The following is a 15298-nucleotide window of genomic DNA, read 5'->3' as shown; positions in this document are numbered from 1 at the left end:
AGCAAGTGGACTGCCACAATATAATCCTCTGGATGGTGGTTTTAACTGTTAACTTTTTGGTTAGCTACTGGCCACTTTAACTACTTAAACCACTGCACGACCACAAATTGTTTCCAGACTTATAGGCAACAATAAAAAGTCTTAACAAAATATTTTCATTTCTCTTTGAATCAGAGAGGGATAAAAAGTTGCACAGTTATTTCTACTGATAATAATGATAAATGAAAACAATTTATAGCACAATGTCAAAGTAGAATTTTTTTCTTACCATGAATAGATCCCACTGACCATGTCATAGTTCTGACATGACTCATCCACACTGCTGGGCCCAGCCGCTTTAGAAATAAGTAGCACCACCAAGCCCCTCAACTGCAGGTTATTCCGGCTGTCATATACAAGGCCCCTGTCAACAAACAAAGAAAAGATGACTAGATTCTCAAAGGGTCATTCGGATCAAGTTAGAAATTGCCGCAAGATGTCCATACTTCTAAAACTGGACAAGAGGGCTTTTTGAAAGAAATAAGATTGGAGGAAAAGTTAATATGAGGAAACAATGAGCTCAGAAAACAATGAGAGATAATTCCATAGTTGGTTTTAAAGGTGTTACTGTTAGGTGCTTTACAGTGATGTCCACTCATAGCTACCTGATATACGACACAATAAAACCTGGCTTGATTCTGAACTCTTCTTGCAACCTCTGCTGTGCTTAAGCTCACTGTTGCTATTAATCCAGTTCATTGAGAGCTTTCCTCTCCTTCAGTGACCCTCTGCTCTTCCAAGTAGGATGTCCTTTTCCAGGACTGGCTCTTCCTGGAAATATGCCTCAAGTATGCGAGAAAATGTCTCGCCATCTTTACTTCTAAAGAGCACCCTGGCTGCACTTCTTTCAAGGCAGATTAGTTTATTCTTTTGGTAGTCTGCCATACATTCAATATTCTTCACAAACACCACTATTCAAAGGCATCAATTTTTCTTATTCAATGTGTAACTTTAACAAGTAGAATTCATAGTTATAAAATGGTTTAAAATAATGAATAGCAATTGAAATATACATTGAAGGGCTGGATGAAGTGATACTTGATGGTGATGGTGGTAGGAGAAAAAGTATTTCTGTTTGTTAAAAAGTATTTCTATGTTCACAGATAGAGAGGTAACTTAGAAGAATTAAGCCAAATTAATGATGACTTAGGAATTTATTTGATGCACAAAACAGAAACAGATGTCATTGTAAAAAGCTTGCTACTTATGCAAAGCACTGTAATTTAAGGCAACTAATTTAAAATGTGGTATTTCTTTTCCTATGAAGATTACAATTCTATAATTCTGCTATCATTCAGGCTAGGAACACTTTCCAGGAATTCTTAAAGTTTTAAGCATTGTTATGTAAGAACTAAATGGCATTATAAATACAAACAAAAACAGTTTAATTAAGCTAACAAAGCAAAAATTAATGAGCTAATTACTTAGGGGAGGAAATAACAACTTCGTCTCTGAAGTCTCCAAGAAACATTTTTAAAGAGTCCCTCGTTACTTCTTAGTAAAAAAAAAAGAAATCTTGAGTCTCTCTGCACAGTAACAGCTATAGCTCTTTTTCTACTTTTATGTTCTCTGTAACTGAGAAATGGTTCTATACATGTTACTTTGAAATGCAAAATTAAACCTTATACTAACTAGATCCCATGTGCATTACTTTAAGGGAATCTTCATTATTCTCTTCTGTTCTAATAATATTAAAAATTATCATCATCCCATTATTATCAAGTCAGACTGACTCATAGCTGATGCTCCAGCAGGTATTCAGAGGCTGTAAACCTGGATGTAAGAAGATTGCTCATCTTTCTCCCCCCAAAGCAAGTGGTGGATTCAAACGTCCTGCCTTTTATACCACAACTTCTTACCCACAGGCCACCAATGGTGAAAAAACCCACGAAGAATTGTGTGGTATGTAACAAAGAGTGGGGGAAGAGTTTAAGTGGAGGAGGAGAGAGAAAAAGGGAATAAGGGTAAGGGATGAAGAAAACAATGATGCAATAGGAACTCCAAGAGGTAATAATTTTGGGATAAATTTGACTTTATAGTAATGAAGTGGTTCTAGCAAAAATCTTAAGAACATTTTTCTTAAACTTTTCAGATAAAGGACTCTTCACAATGCACACATAATCAAATAATAATAAAAATAATAATATCAACATTTATAAATTATTTTCTTAAGTTATGAACTATTCTAAGCATTTGACAATATTTTAACTTCATATTCATTAACAATCACCTATATATTACTACATATTAATTAAATTAATTTATAACATTAGGACAAAAGTACCACAGTTTTACATAAAGCAATTGTTATATGTACCACAGCTGCTTGTCTGTAGAGCATTATGAAGGCAGGATTTTAACTAAGGTCAACTGATTTTAGTGTTTACATACAGTCTTAACCAATATGATTCATCTACTTCAACTCATGAACAAAATTGTTTCCTGAGTGAAATTAGAACAGAAGAATTTTAAAACAATACAAGCCAAAGGCAGTGAGTGAGTACATCCTGCCATTCACTTAGCTTTGACACAGAAGTTGTCATCTCTCTCTTCGATAAAATGAAGGGGACATGACTGGGAAAAACAACTGGCAATGACATCTTAGACAAGGGTCTCATAACTAAAATTTATGGAATACTATAGTGCCTCCCCAAGAAAAGGCTGATAAACCAATCAAAACAGGAAAAAGATAGGGAAAGAATCTTCAAAAAGGACATTTGGATAGCTATCAAACACATGAAGACACATTCAAAATCACTAGCACTCAGAGAGATGCAAATCAAAATAACAATGAGGAAAATCCAAATTCTCTGTAAATGTTCATTAAAATTATAAAAAAGAAAAAACAGTGAGAAACTATTTTGCCCTAGCAGCAGCAACAAAGTTTAACAACACAGGAAACAATAAATGTTCAAGTGGATGTTGAAAGATTGTAACTTTTTTTAAAAATAATTTTTCAAATTTTGTTATTTTTTATTGATATTTTAACAAAAGTTTACAGAAAATTTAGATTTCTAGTTATTCACTGTTGCACATTTCCTCCCTACTCCCCCCAGTTCACTTTTCCCTTTACGAAAATTCTTTCACATTGCAACCACTGTGGAAGGCAGTGTGGTGCTTTCTCAAAAAGTTGCAAATAGAAATACCATTTGACCCAGTAATTCCACTACTGGGAATATACCCCAAAGACACCATAACTGCCACCCAAGCAGATACACGCATACTCATGTTTATCGTGGCTTTGTTCACCATAGCAAGGGAAAAACCTAAGCGCCCATCAACAAAAGAATGGATAGAGAAGCTGTGGTATATTCACACAATGGAGTACTAAGTTGCATTGAAAAACAAGGAACTCATGAAATATTATTCAAAATGGGTGACCCTGGAGGACATTATGCTGAGAGAAGTGTCTCAGTCATAAAAGGACAAATACTGCATAGTGTCACTGTTGTAAAACAAGACAGACATCAGGGTTAGAGGGAGACTGAGAAAGATGGGATAAATAATGTTTACTGTATTGAAACAGATGAGGGAGAAAACTCTTTAAAAGGGGTATGTGATTAGGTATCACTGTAATGACAGGAGTCCAGAATGAAGGCTGCATAGTGGGGTGGACCTGGGGGGGGGGGAAATTATAAAACAATGAAAGAATTTTTCTTTTACTTTTCAAAGAGAAGAGTGTACTGCAGGAGGGGGCAGGGAGAAAGGTGCAATAATGAAGGAATGGAAATCCAAAGTCTGTAAATTTTCATTAAAATTAATAATAATTTTTTTTTTCATTTTTGCACATTTCCCTCCCTCTCATTCACCCCCAGTCCACTTTTTTATGCATCTCTTATTCTGGACTGTTGTCATGCAAACTATACCTAATCATATATTTCTTTTAGACAGTTCTTTCCCTCATCTATTTAAATGCAGTGTTCATTATTTATCCCCTCTTTTCTTAGCTTCCACCCAACCCCTATGTCAGTCCTGTTTTATAACAGTGGCATTATGTAGTATTTGTCCTTTTGTGACTGAGATATTTCACTCAACATAATGTCCTCCTTGGTCACCCATTCTGTACAATATTTTGAGTTCCTTGTTCTTCCGTGCTGCATAGTATTCCATTGTGTGAATATGCCACATCTTCTCTATCCATTCATTTGTTGATAGGCACTTTGGTTGCTTCTATCTCTCTGCTATTGTGAACAATGTAGCAATAAATATAAGTGTGCATATATCTGTTTGGGTGGCAGTTCTGGTTTCTTTAGGGTATATTCCTGGTAGTGCAATTGCTGGGTCAAGTGGTATTTCTATTTGCTACTTTTTGAGAAAGTGTCAGACTGCCTTCCATAGTGGCTACTCCATTTGACACTCCCACCAACAATGAATAAGGGTTCCAATTTTGCCACAACCTTGCCATCATTTGTTGTTTGCTGGTCTGTTGAACATTGCTATTGTTTCTGGGGTGAGATGATATCTCATAGTTGTTTGATTTGCATCTCTTAGAGTCAGGGACATTTCTTTATGTGTTTGTTCGCCATCTGAATTGTCTGTTCATATCTTGTGCCCATTTTGCGACTGGGTTGAATACCTTTATCTTGTTGAGGTGCTAGAGTATTGTATAAGTTCTAGATATAAGTTCCTTATAAGACATGTCATTAACAAATTTTTTTCCCCAGTCTGTGGCTTTCCCTTTTACCCTGTTGGAAAATTTTTTTTATGTGCATAGGGATTTGACTCTTTGAAGATCCCATTCATCTATTTTATTCTCTCCTGGTTGAAAGAAGATTGGAACACTGCTGGTGGGATTGTAAAATGATATAACTACCATAGAAGGCAGTTTGGCATTTCCTCAAATATCAGAACACAGAGATCTCATATGATTCAGCTATTCCACTACAAGGAATATATCACAAGGAAATAAGAACTGAAATATAAATGGAGATATGTGCACCTATGTTCATAGCAACAGCAAAAACAACAATAAAATTGACACAGATCAATTGACCATCAACAAATGAATGGTTTGAGAAATTATGGTACATCCACACAATGTAGTACTATGCAGAACAACATTGACTTCCTGAAATACTATATAACATGGGAGAGTCTAGACAGCATTATGCTGAGGGAAATAACACAGTCACATAAGGACAAATACTGCATTACTGGCCAAGATATGTGTACATGTTTAAAAAGAAAAAGGGATAAGGAGGGTCAGATAAAAGGGAAGGACAGAAAATCACTAAGATAGCAGGGGACAGCAGGAGGAGGAAAGGGAGAGGAGGAGGTCAAAGAACAGGAAAGATTCGACGGGGACTTAAAAAGATGGTGATAATAGACACAGATCAATACTAAATAATTATATAAAATGCAATGTATACAAGTGATTATATAAAACAGAATGTACATGAATGAAATGCAAAGTATCTGAATGATTGCAAACCAATAAAAATATTTTTAAAAATGAAGGTCAACATCTGCTTTCCATGTTTTGTCACATTATCCATAGATAAGAGAAAGTAAGGCTAAAGTAGGTAACACTGTGGAACCATACGGTAGGTGATCTGTGAATAGTAGCTATAAAAATTAGAATCTCTCTTTCTGTTACTTTTTTTTTTCTGTTACTTTTTAATATTTATCTTCTTTCTTTTTAATAATTACATTCTTCTTCTTCTTTCTCCTTATTCTACCAGCCTATAAATACTGCTTCCTCTTCTATTTCCCCCAAATAAGAAAAATGAAGCCATTTCCCCCCCCAACCTCTACACCCCAACCTAAACATCATATATCACCAAACTACTTGTCTCATTATAGAAAGAATCATCAAAAATTCAAGGCAGGAAAAGAAACTGCAGGAGACTAGTTGATGAAATTTGAGAAAGACATTCAGAAAAACAGAATTTTTATCATCAATTTTCACGTAATACAGTAGTTAACACACCAGAGGAAAGATTAACAGTTTGAGTAAATTAAGTAATTATTTCCAAAACACCCTTTCTTTAAATTCATTAACACCCTTTAAAAAATGCAATCCTGAAAAATTGAAAATGCTTATAGTTCAAAATCAAACAACAAGAATTTTTGCTCCTGAGCATGAAAGAAAAAAAGTAAACAAAATCCCTTAGGTTAAAAACTTACAAAGATATATTTCACATAGTCTAGGTCATATTTCACACGTTGTTGTTGTTGTTGTTGTTAGGTGCAATCAAGTTGAGTATGACTCTTAGCAACCCCATGAACAACAGATGTGAAATCATGTCCTATCCTGTGTCATCCTCATCACTTCTGACATACCTGAGCCCATTACTGTAGTTACTGTGTCAATTTCTCTTGTTAAGGGTCTTAACAATGCTTTGTTGTGGTATGTCATTACTCTATGTTAATATGTTGTTGTCAGTTGCTGTCAAGTCAACTATGACTTATAACAACCTTACTGTGTAACATCTTCACCATCTCTACCAAGTTCAAACCCGTTGTTACTGTCTGTGCCAATCCATGCCATTGAGGATCTTCTTCTCTTTCTCTGATCTACTACTTTTCCCACCATGATTTCTTTTCTAAGGATTTCTCTGTTCTGACAACATGTTCAAAATATGTGATAAAAGTTTCTGCAACCTGGACTCTAATGAACACCATGGTTGCTCTTCTTCTAAGATAGATTCATCTGTTCTTTTGGAAGAGTCAGGAGAAGTAAAGGTAAGAGCATGGTCGTCCATTGTTATGAAATGGCTTCATAGGAACAAGCCGCAAACTTACTAAGTATCTACTTATAGGCTGGCATTAAAGGATAAAACACAGAAGAGGCCAATTCTGTCTCAACACTGAAAATTTAAAAAAAAAAAAAACAGAGCTACCTCTGCTGATGCTAAGTCTCTGTTACTAGGGACGTCCAGGAAGCTGGACAGTGTCTAACAACGCAGCTTAGAGAGAAGCTTGGACTGTATGCCACATGAGGTTTTTTTCTTATTCCCACCTTCTACATTGTATCACTTTTTTTTAAAGAACATTTTATTCTTTTGTTGCACAAGACTTTTTTTTTCCTTTCCCTACATTGTATCACTTTACAATTTTTAATGTAGGATGGGACAAGGTTCAGATTTGTTGTTCATAGGGTCGCTTTGAGCAGGTAGTCACCTCGATGTTCAAGGACTAACAAAAACAGTAACAGGTGGCCTAGTGGGTAAGTTGTGCTGCCAACTCAAAGACAAGCAGGTTGACTCAACCAGCTGCTCTGCTTGAGATAAAAGGGACAGTCTCCTCCCATGCTATTTACAGGCTCTGAAAACTCAATTGAGCCATGAGTAGGTTCTAATTTGACAACAATGAGAGAGTTACTTGCAATGTTTCCTTGTTATATTGTGCCAACTAATCTACACATAGGTTTTTGCATGAGTGCTTTGGGATTTCCATTCTTCTGAATCTTAAATCGTAAGATAAGTCCTACCCACACAGTCAAATCCCTCTGTGTAATGAATAAAATACACAAGTAAAAACTGTTCTGGTATTCTCTGGGGTCAGCCAAGATCCCTCTAAAATCAGCAATTATATTCCTAGTGCGATCACCTCTTCTGAATGCTGCTTTAATTTATGGCAGTTCTCTGTCAATGTACTTAAGGCCCCAGGAACTGATGGAATACCAATTTAGGTATTTCAGCAAACAGATACAGCCCTGAACATGCTCCTCAGTCTATGCCAAGAAATTTGGAAGATAGCTACACGACCAATTGACGGGAGGAGATACTAGTTCCCATTCCAAAAAATGGTGATCCGAAAGAATGTGGAAATTATATAATAGTGTTATTAACACCACATGTAAGTAAAATCTTGCTGAAGATTCTTTTTTAAATGGCTGGAACAAGAGACCTGAGAGTAAAACCCAAAACCATAAAGTTCATCAGAGATAAACTGGGACTGTGTATGTGTGTGTGTGTGCGTGTATGAGACTTATTGTTCCCAGCACATGAGAACAAGCAAATATAACACAGTTGTTGTTTTGTGCTATCTAGTCAGAAGAGCTAAAATGGAGAGTATCTTCTGCATTATAAAAAATGTGATGAGGCAGACATGAACCAGATTTATGCTGGTTAAAAAGGTGTAAAGAAGAGGTTTACACTTTTTAACCAAAGAACAACAAGAAGACACTGAAATATTTTAAGCATTCATTTGCATTAACAGTAGGTATTTTCAATGCCTCCTTACTGGCCCCTCTCAACTCCTTAAAAACTCCAACCTCTTTATAATTGATGTGGAAAATATAATTTGGGTGAAAGGGGGAAGAGGAAACAAAGTAGATGAGGAGCCCAGTAAGGAGGGGTTTGCAGCAGTCTATGAGGAATGTGGGGTTAGATTGTTGGACAAATTAGAGAAGAGTGGAAGTTTTAAAACATTTCACTTTCATTTAAATGCATATTGGTTGCTATTTGATCCTGAAAAACTAAGCAATATACATATATGACTACTTTTAATCATTATGAAAATTTTAGAAATGGAATTTTTTGGGGAATAAAAACTTTTACTGCCTCTAAAATTGAATAGTAAGAGAAATAAGGATTAAGTGGGTAAAGCTTTGAGTCAACAAGCTCTGTTCCCTTCTTATAACATGCTGTGGATGGCTGACTTCATTATCATATTACTCCATAACATTTAAAGAATATCTCCCAATTAATCTAATTTTATTAAGTATCTCAAATTATTTCTCTATCATTTTACCATATAGTGTAAGAAGTATTTAAAGAAATTAACTAGAATACAACAAAGAGCAAATAAAAGGCAGTGAAGTATCACAAAACACAGAAGAAAAGAAATTGTTTATTGCTAGAAGGACCCCTCATGGTAGAGGCAGCACTAAGACTTAGCTGGAAAAACTGGAATTTCTATGAGCAGGAAATAGAGGCAGGACTGTGAATGAGGCCATGAGGAACAGAAAGAAGGCATTTTAGGAGAAAGAAACCACATTAGTAGTGATAAGCAGGTTCAGCACCTGTCTCCAGGTAGTGTCTCAAGGTAAATAAGCCTAGAGACGCAGACAGCAATCTAATGAGTTAAAAGCACCTTCAAAGTCTGGTTTAACTCTGGACTTGATTCTGCAGCAATCAAGAGGTATGATGGCTGTTAGCCAGGGAGTAATGTAATTAAAGCTAAAGCTTGAAGCTATTGCTCTGAGTATAATACTGTTCCACTGGCAGTTGCATGTTGGGTACAGTGGAAAGAGGGAAGATTAGTTAGGAGGTGTCTCTTCCAAAAGTCCAGGTGGGAGATAATGAGAGCCTAAATTAGGGTAGTGGCAGCAGAGATGGAGGAGAAAAGTTAAATGATGGGGGCAGCACGGAGGTGGAACAAGCTTGTCTGGCCAGCTTACTGGATCAGAGAGACACTGGGAGGGGGCGGCTAGCGTAGAAAAGATAAGGGCTGCCTTTGAGAGTCAAGACTGACTGACTGGAGGAGATCATGATGCCATTAGCAGGGACTGGAAAGAGGAAGGAGAGCTAATGGAGAATTAATGAGCTCAGTTTTGGCCATGTTAAGTTTGAATGCAAGAAGGACTTCCAGATGGAGATGCCCAGCAGGGAGCTGGAAATGTTGGAGATACAGATTCCTCATAGAGGTGATGGCTGAAGCACCAGGGACTGACGGATGACTTTTTGAGGTGAGAGAAGAGACCAAAAGGAAAGAGCAAAAGAACCTTGAAGAACACCTATACTTAAGAACTGAGGAGGATGATAAACACTTATACTTAAGAATTAAGGATGATGATAAACACAGTTCCTTCAAAATGAAGAAAATTTTAAAAAAAGGTCCCAAACCAAAACTTCTGCCCTTAAGTCAATTCTAGTCCATGGCAATCCTACATGCTATTTAGTAGAATTATGCTCCATATGTTTTCTTGGCTATCCCTGGACTTCTTCAGTGGCACTACTGAGTGGATCTGAATTACCAACCTTTCTCCAGTTTCTGAGGGCAAACCATTTGTGCCATTCAGGGACCTTGTAGTATGCCCACAAATACATGAAAGGAGTCTCCATATGCTCCCCCTAAAGAAGTGTGCACTCACATATATGATGAGGCAGACAAGTACAACAGTGCTGGGTATGGAAACTAGGACCACAGTGGCCCTTTCCATGGGTTTTTTTTTTAAAAAAAAAAAACAAAAACCCAACAACTCTAGTTTGGCAAGTAATATACAAAATAGTAAAAATGGTAACAACAATGACACAGACAACCACACTAAAATATAATATTAGGCATGTGGTAGTCACCATGCACATGCTCCAATTTTCCTGAAAAATCACGCAAAATATTAATATCTCTAGGAAACTTAGGGAGGAAATTTGTCTAATGAGGAAATGAAGAAAATTAGGGAGAAAGCAGAGAAAAGTCAGAAAATACTAGTCACTCTAGTCAACTACTAGGAAGTGTCAAGATTTAGGCAATGATCTAGGCTTGCTTATGCTGTGTGGCCTTGCTATTTAATGGTCTGTTCTGTGAGAACCTTGAAGGAACTGAGGCTTGGTTATGTTCAGCCGCCCTGCATCCAGCTGAGTGAGTGACACATAGTAAATGTCCAAAAATAAAGGCAACATGAGCATCAATGTTCATGGCCACAATAGTCACAGCAGCTTAATGGTAGAAATAACATCCATTGTTAGAAAACAACAACATGGTATTTGCTTAAATAAAAGCAAACTGGAGACACACACACACACAGACTTTGTCCTAGAGGGGAAATGGCTGTTCCAAGTAACCACAAAATGGTATATTCTTATATTGTTGGATCAGAAACTAAAGCTTCTAAAATTCACAATTGGCTGGCAAGTCTTCAGATGAGTTAAAGACAAGATAAACAGAAAGGGGGATTTGGCAGCTAGAGGTTTATAAAATCTAAATGAGATTACACAATTCACCAAAGGTGTATGTCATTTAATTTATGTATACGGTGATCCCAGGACAAGTGGACAAGACCTGTTCTGGTGATTTCATCTTCCTCAGTCACATGTTTCCGGAAGGCCATTCTAAAGATTGATAATGCTGTATATCAAGACCCATCATGCATCTGTTTATGTATGTGTATAATACCCTTTGGGAACCATGCAGATATCAAGCACAGTGTAGACTTCAGTAAAACTGAATGCTGTCTTTGAGGTGTGTGGGCAAAGACAGCACCAAAGTAATAGGGACTGTTACTTGGAAAGGAAGTTTTTAAAAATACCAATTCTAGACTCATAACAAGCCTTTAAGATAGAGTGGTCTGCCTTTGGACTATTTACACACAAACTAATTGCCTCTGATACACTGTCAGTAGATGAATGGAAAACCAAAATGTGGCATATGCATACAAAGGAATAGTATCCAGTGATAAATAGAAACAAAGTCCTGATAGGTGCTATGACATTAATGAACTCTGAAAACATGCTGGGTGGAATAAGATACAAAAACCCAAATGTTTTATGATCTCAACTGAAAAATCCGGAATAGGCAAATATGTAGAAACAAAACTTTAAGTTACCAGGGATTACGGAAGAAGAGAAAATGTGGAGTTACTCCTTAAGGAGTACTAAGTTTCTATTTAAGTTGATTAAAAAAACAAAACCACCACCAATACTTGGAAATGAACAATGACAAAGGCTGCTTTGCAACATGGTGAATGCAATTAGTATATACTTAAATCAGTATACACACAAACCATACATTTTAAAACCGTTAAAATAACAAATGTTTTGTCACATATAATTTATTTACCATAATATAAGTTCTTAAAACTGTAAGATCAAAGATTAAATGGCTTCAATAAAGAGAGCAGGAAACAATCTCGTGATGTTATCAGGAGTTGCAAAGTTGGTTCTGACTTCTCACGTCCTTGTATTTAACAGAATGCAACCCCGCCGGGCCCTGCCCCATCCTCATCATCACTGTATGCCTGAGTTCAGTGTTGCAGTCACTGTGTCAGTCACCTTGCCAAAGGTGTTCCTCTTTTCCACTCACTGTTCATTTTACCAAGTATGATGTCTGCCTCCAAGGACTGGTCCCTCGTGAACAAGTCCACAGTACATGAGATGAAGTACTGACATCCTTCTGAGAATATTGTATATTTTTTCCAAGATAGATTTGTTTGTTCTTCTAACAGTCCATGGTACATTAGACATTCTTTGCCAACTCCATAATTCAAATGCATCAATAAGTCTGTTAGTGACCTCTCTAAAGTACTGAAGAGCAACAGTGTATCTCTGGAGACTAAGGTGCATCTGATACAGGCCATCGTCTTTGCAATCACTTGTTATGCATCAGAGAGTTGGACAATGACTATGGAGGATAGAAGGAGAATTAATGCCTTTGAGCTGTGGTGCTGGAGAAGAGTATTGAGGGTACCATGGACTGCCAAGAAAACAAACAGATTCATCTTGGAAAGGGTTAAACCGGGCTGCTCCTTGGAGGCAAGGATTCTGAGGCTTTGTCTGACATACTTTGGTCATGTTGTAAGAAGGGACAGGTCCTTGGAGAGGGACATCATGTTTGGTAGGGTGGAGGGAACAGCACAGGAGAGGAAGGTCCTCTATGAGGTGGGCTGATTCAGGGACTGGGTTCATCGGGTTGGGTGTGTCAGAGACAGTGTGATTGGCACAGGACAAAATAGAGTTTAGGACTGTTGTACATAGGGGCGCTATGAGTCACAAGTGACTCGATGGACATAACAACAACAACATCATCATCAATAATTCTTCAGTCTTCCAGCATTCAAGTGCATATGTCATACTCGTTTAGTGTCAAGCTGAAACTGATTCCTAGTTGACCCTCCTCCAGCAGGTTTTTCAGTAGCTGTAAATCACACTGGGAAGACTGCCGATCCTTCTCCCATGGAGCAGCTGGGAGATTCGAACTGCCTGTCATTGGGTTGGCAGCATGAAAATACCAACACTCAGGTCAAGCATACTTTGCCTTTTAGCATGTTAATGAAGAGTTTTGTAGCAGCTCTGCCCAATGTTTTATTTCCCGACTGCTGCTTCCAACAGCGGTGATTGTGGCTCTACATAAAATAAAACTTTGTACAGCTTCAATTTAGCTTTGAAGATTTTTGTTTTCTTTATATTGAGGTATAATCTGTAGTGAAGGTTGGATTACCAGTACTTCAAGTCTTCTTCATTTTCAGCAAGCTAGGCTGTGTTATTTGCATACATTAACGAGTCTCCCTCCAATCTTAACATCACATTCTTCTTTATATATTCATTAAGCCAGCTTGAATTTCTGGTGGTTCCCTGTCTATGTACTACTGGAATCATTCTGAATGATCTTCAACAATACTTGTGATATTAATGATATTGCTCTATAATTTCCACATTTGTTTGATCATCTTTCTTTTGAGTGGGTACAACTATGGATTTCTTTCAGTTAGTTGGCCCAGTAATAGTCTTCAAAATTTCTTGGCCTTTTTAGTACTACATTCACTTGTTCAAACATCTAAATTTGTATTTTGTCAGTTTGTGGACACTTGTTTTTCACCTATGTCTTTACTGAACCTCAGACTTCTTTCTTCTTTTTAATACCATTCCTGATCAAACGCCACCTTCTAAAGTAGTTGAACCACAACTAATTTTTTTTTATACAGTGATTTGATGTATTTTTCCCATCTTCTTACTGAGGCTTCCTGCAACTTTCAGGATTTTTCCCATAGAGTCTTCAGTATTTGAATTTGAGGATAAAATTTTCAATTCCAGGTTGAAAAATGCTGAGTATATTTTCCTTCTTTTGATTTTCTAAGTCTTTGCACATTTGCCTCTTGAGCACCTTCTTAAAACTTTTCTTGAGTTTTAAGTTCAACCCTTTTCTTTTATCATTGCTTTCATTCACTTTAGCTACTCTGTGTTGAAGGGCAGAGAGCTTGGGTGGCAAACTGGTAAGGAGTTTTGCTGTCAACCCAAAACTATTCAGTTCAAATCCACCAGCTGTTCCAAGACAGAAAAATAGGCATTCTCTTCCCACGTGATTTAAAGCCTCTGAAAGCACGCTACAAGGCAACTAAGAGTCAGTTCTGACTTAAAGGCACATAACAACAATAACATGTTCAAGAGCAAGTTTCAGAGTCTCTTCTGAAATAAATTTTTATTTTTTCTTTCTTGTATTTCTAGTGATTCTTTTTTTCATGTATGATGGCCATTTAACATTTAATGCATCAAATGTATTCTTCCCCAACCTCCCTTGTTGTGTATCATAGAATCAGATCCAACTGGCACAGAAGGAGATTGCCCCTCCTTCTCCAGCAGAGCACCTGGTGGATTCAAACCATGCATCTTTGGAATTGCAGTGCAGTTTCTTGCCACTAGGCCAGCAGAGCTCCCTTCAAATATGTTCTTAAAATGATTTCTAAATTCTGGTGTTAAATATTCAAGGTTGCACTTTGGCTCTTATGGACTTGTTTTATTTTCCTCATCTTTAAGTTGTGTAAGAGCAACTGAATTTTACAGTCAGTCTCTGGCCTTGTTCTGACCTGTGGTATTGAGAATTACTACCATCTCTTTTCATAGATATAATTTGTTTCCTGAATATTTCATCTAGAGAAGTACACAAGTATAGATTCTATTATGTTGCTGAGATAAGAGTATCTGCAATAGTTAAGGTGTTTATCTTTCAAAATATTATCACTAAATCTGCAGCATCATTTCTATCACCGAGTCCATTTTTCTCCAGGTATTGATCTTTCTTTATTTTTCAACTTTCGCATTCCAATCACAAGTATGTATCAATTCATGTTAATTACATGTTTTATAAAGTTCAGAGTACCCATTTTATTCATCTTTGGCATTTGTGATTGATGTGTAAATTTGGATAATATTCAGTATGGATGGTGAAGAGATTGGACAGAGTTAACAGTTTTTGTTTACTTGGTTCTACAGTCAACACTCTTGGTAACAGCAGCCAGGAAATCAAGAGTCAAATTACACTGGGAAAGTCAGCTGTGAGGGACCTCTCAAGAGTGCTGAAGAACAAAAAAAAAAAAAAAAAGAGTGCTGAAGAGCAGCGACATCAGGCTGGAGACTAAAGTGCGCCTGATCCAGGCTATAGTCTTTGCAATTATGTCCTATGCATCAGAGAGTTGGATAGTGAATAAGGATGATAGAAAGAGAATTGATGCCTTTGAGTTGTGGTGCTGGAGAAGAATGCTGAATATACCATGGACTGCTAAGAGGACAAACAGATTTGTCCTGGAGAGGGTGAAGCCAGAATGTTCCCTGGAGTCAAGGATTCTGAAGCTTCGTCTGACATACTTTGGGCATGTTGCAAG

General features: G+C 37.1%; 1 protein-coding gene across 1 annotated transcript in view; it reads right to left on the bottom strand.

Annotated features, from left to right (window-relative positions):
* PDSS2 (prenyl (decaprenyl) diphosphate synthase, subunit 2) overlaps positions 1 to 15298 on the bottom strand; it is a 489995-nt gene that overhangs the window by 308745 nt on the left and 165952 nt on the right. The window contains exon 2 of the mRNA XM_006881173.1: positions 269 to 403. Coding sequence (XP_006881235.1) covers positions 269 to 403 — 135 coding nt within the window. The remainder of the gene's footprint in view (positions 1 to 268; positions 404 to 15298) is intronic.

This window comes from Elephantulus edwardii, unplaced genomic scaffold (assembly GCF_000299155.1).
Source record: "Elephantulus edwardii isolate Elephantulus edwardi_28Jun2011 unplaced genomic scaffold, EleEdw1.0 scaffold00013, whole genome shotgun sequence".
Lineage (NCBI taxonomy): Eukaryota > Metazoa > Chordata > Mammalia > Macroscelidea > Macroscelididae > Elephantulus > Elephantulus edwardii.
Note: the sequence above shows the minus strand (reverse complement) of the source record. Positions and strands in the feature narration are given on the sequence as shown.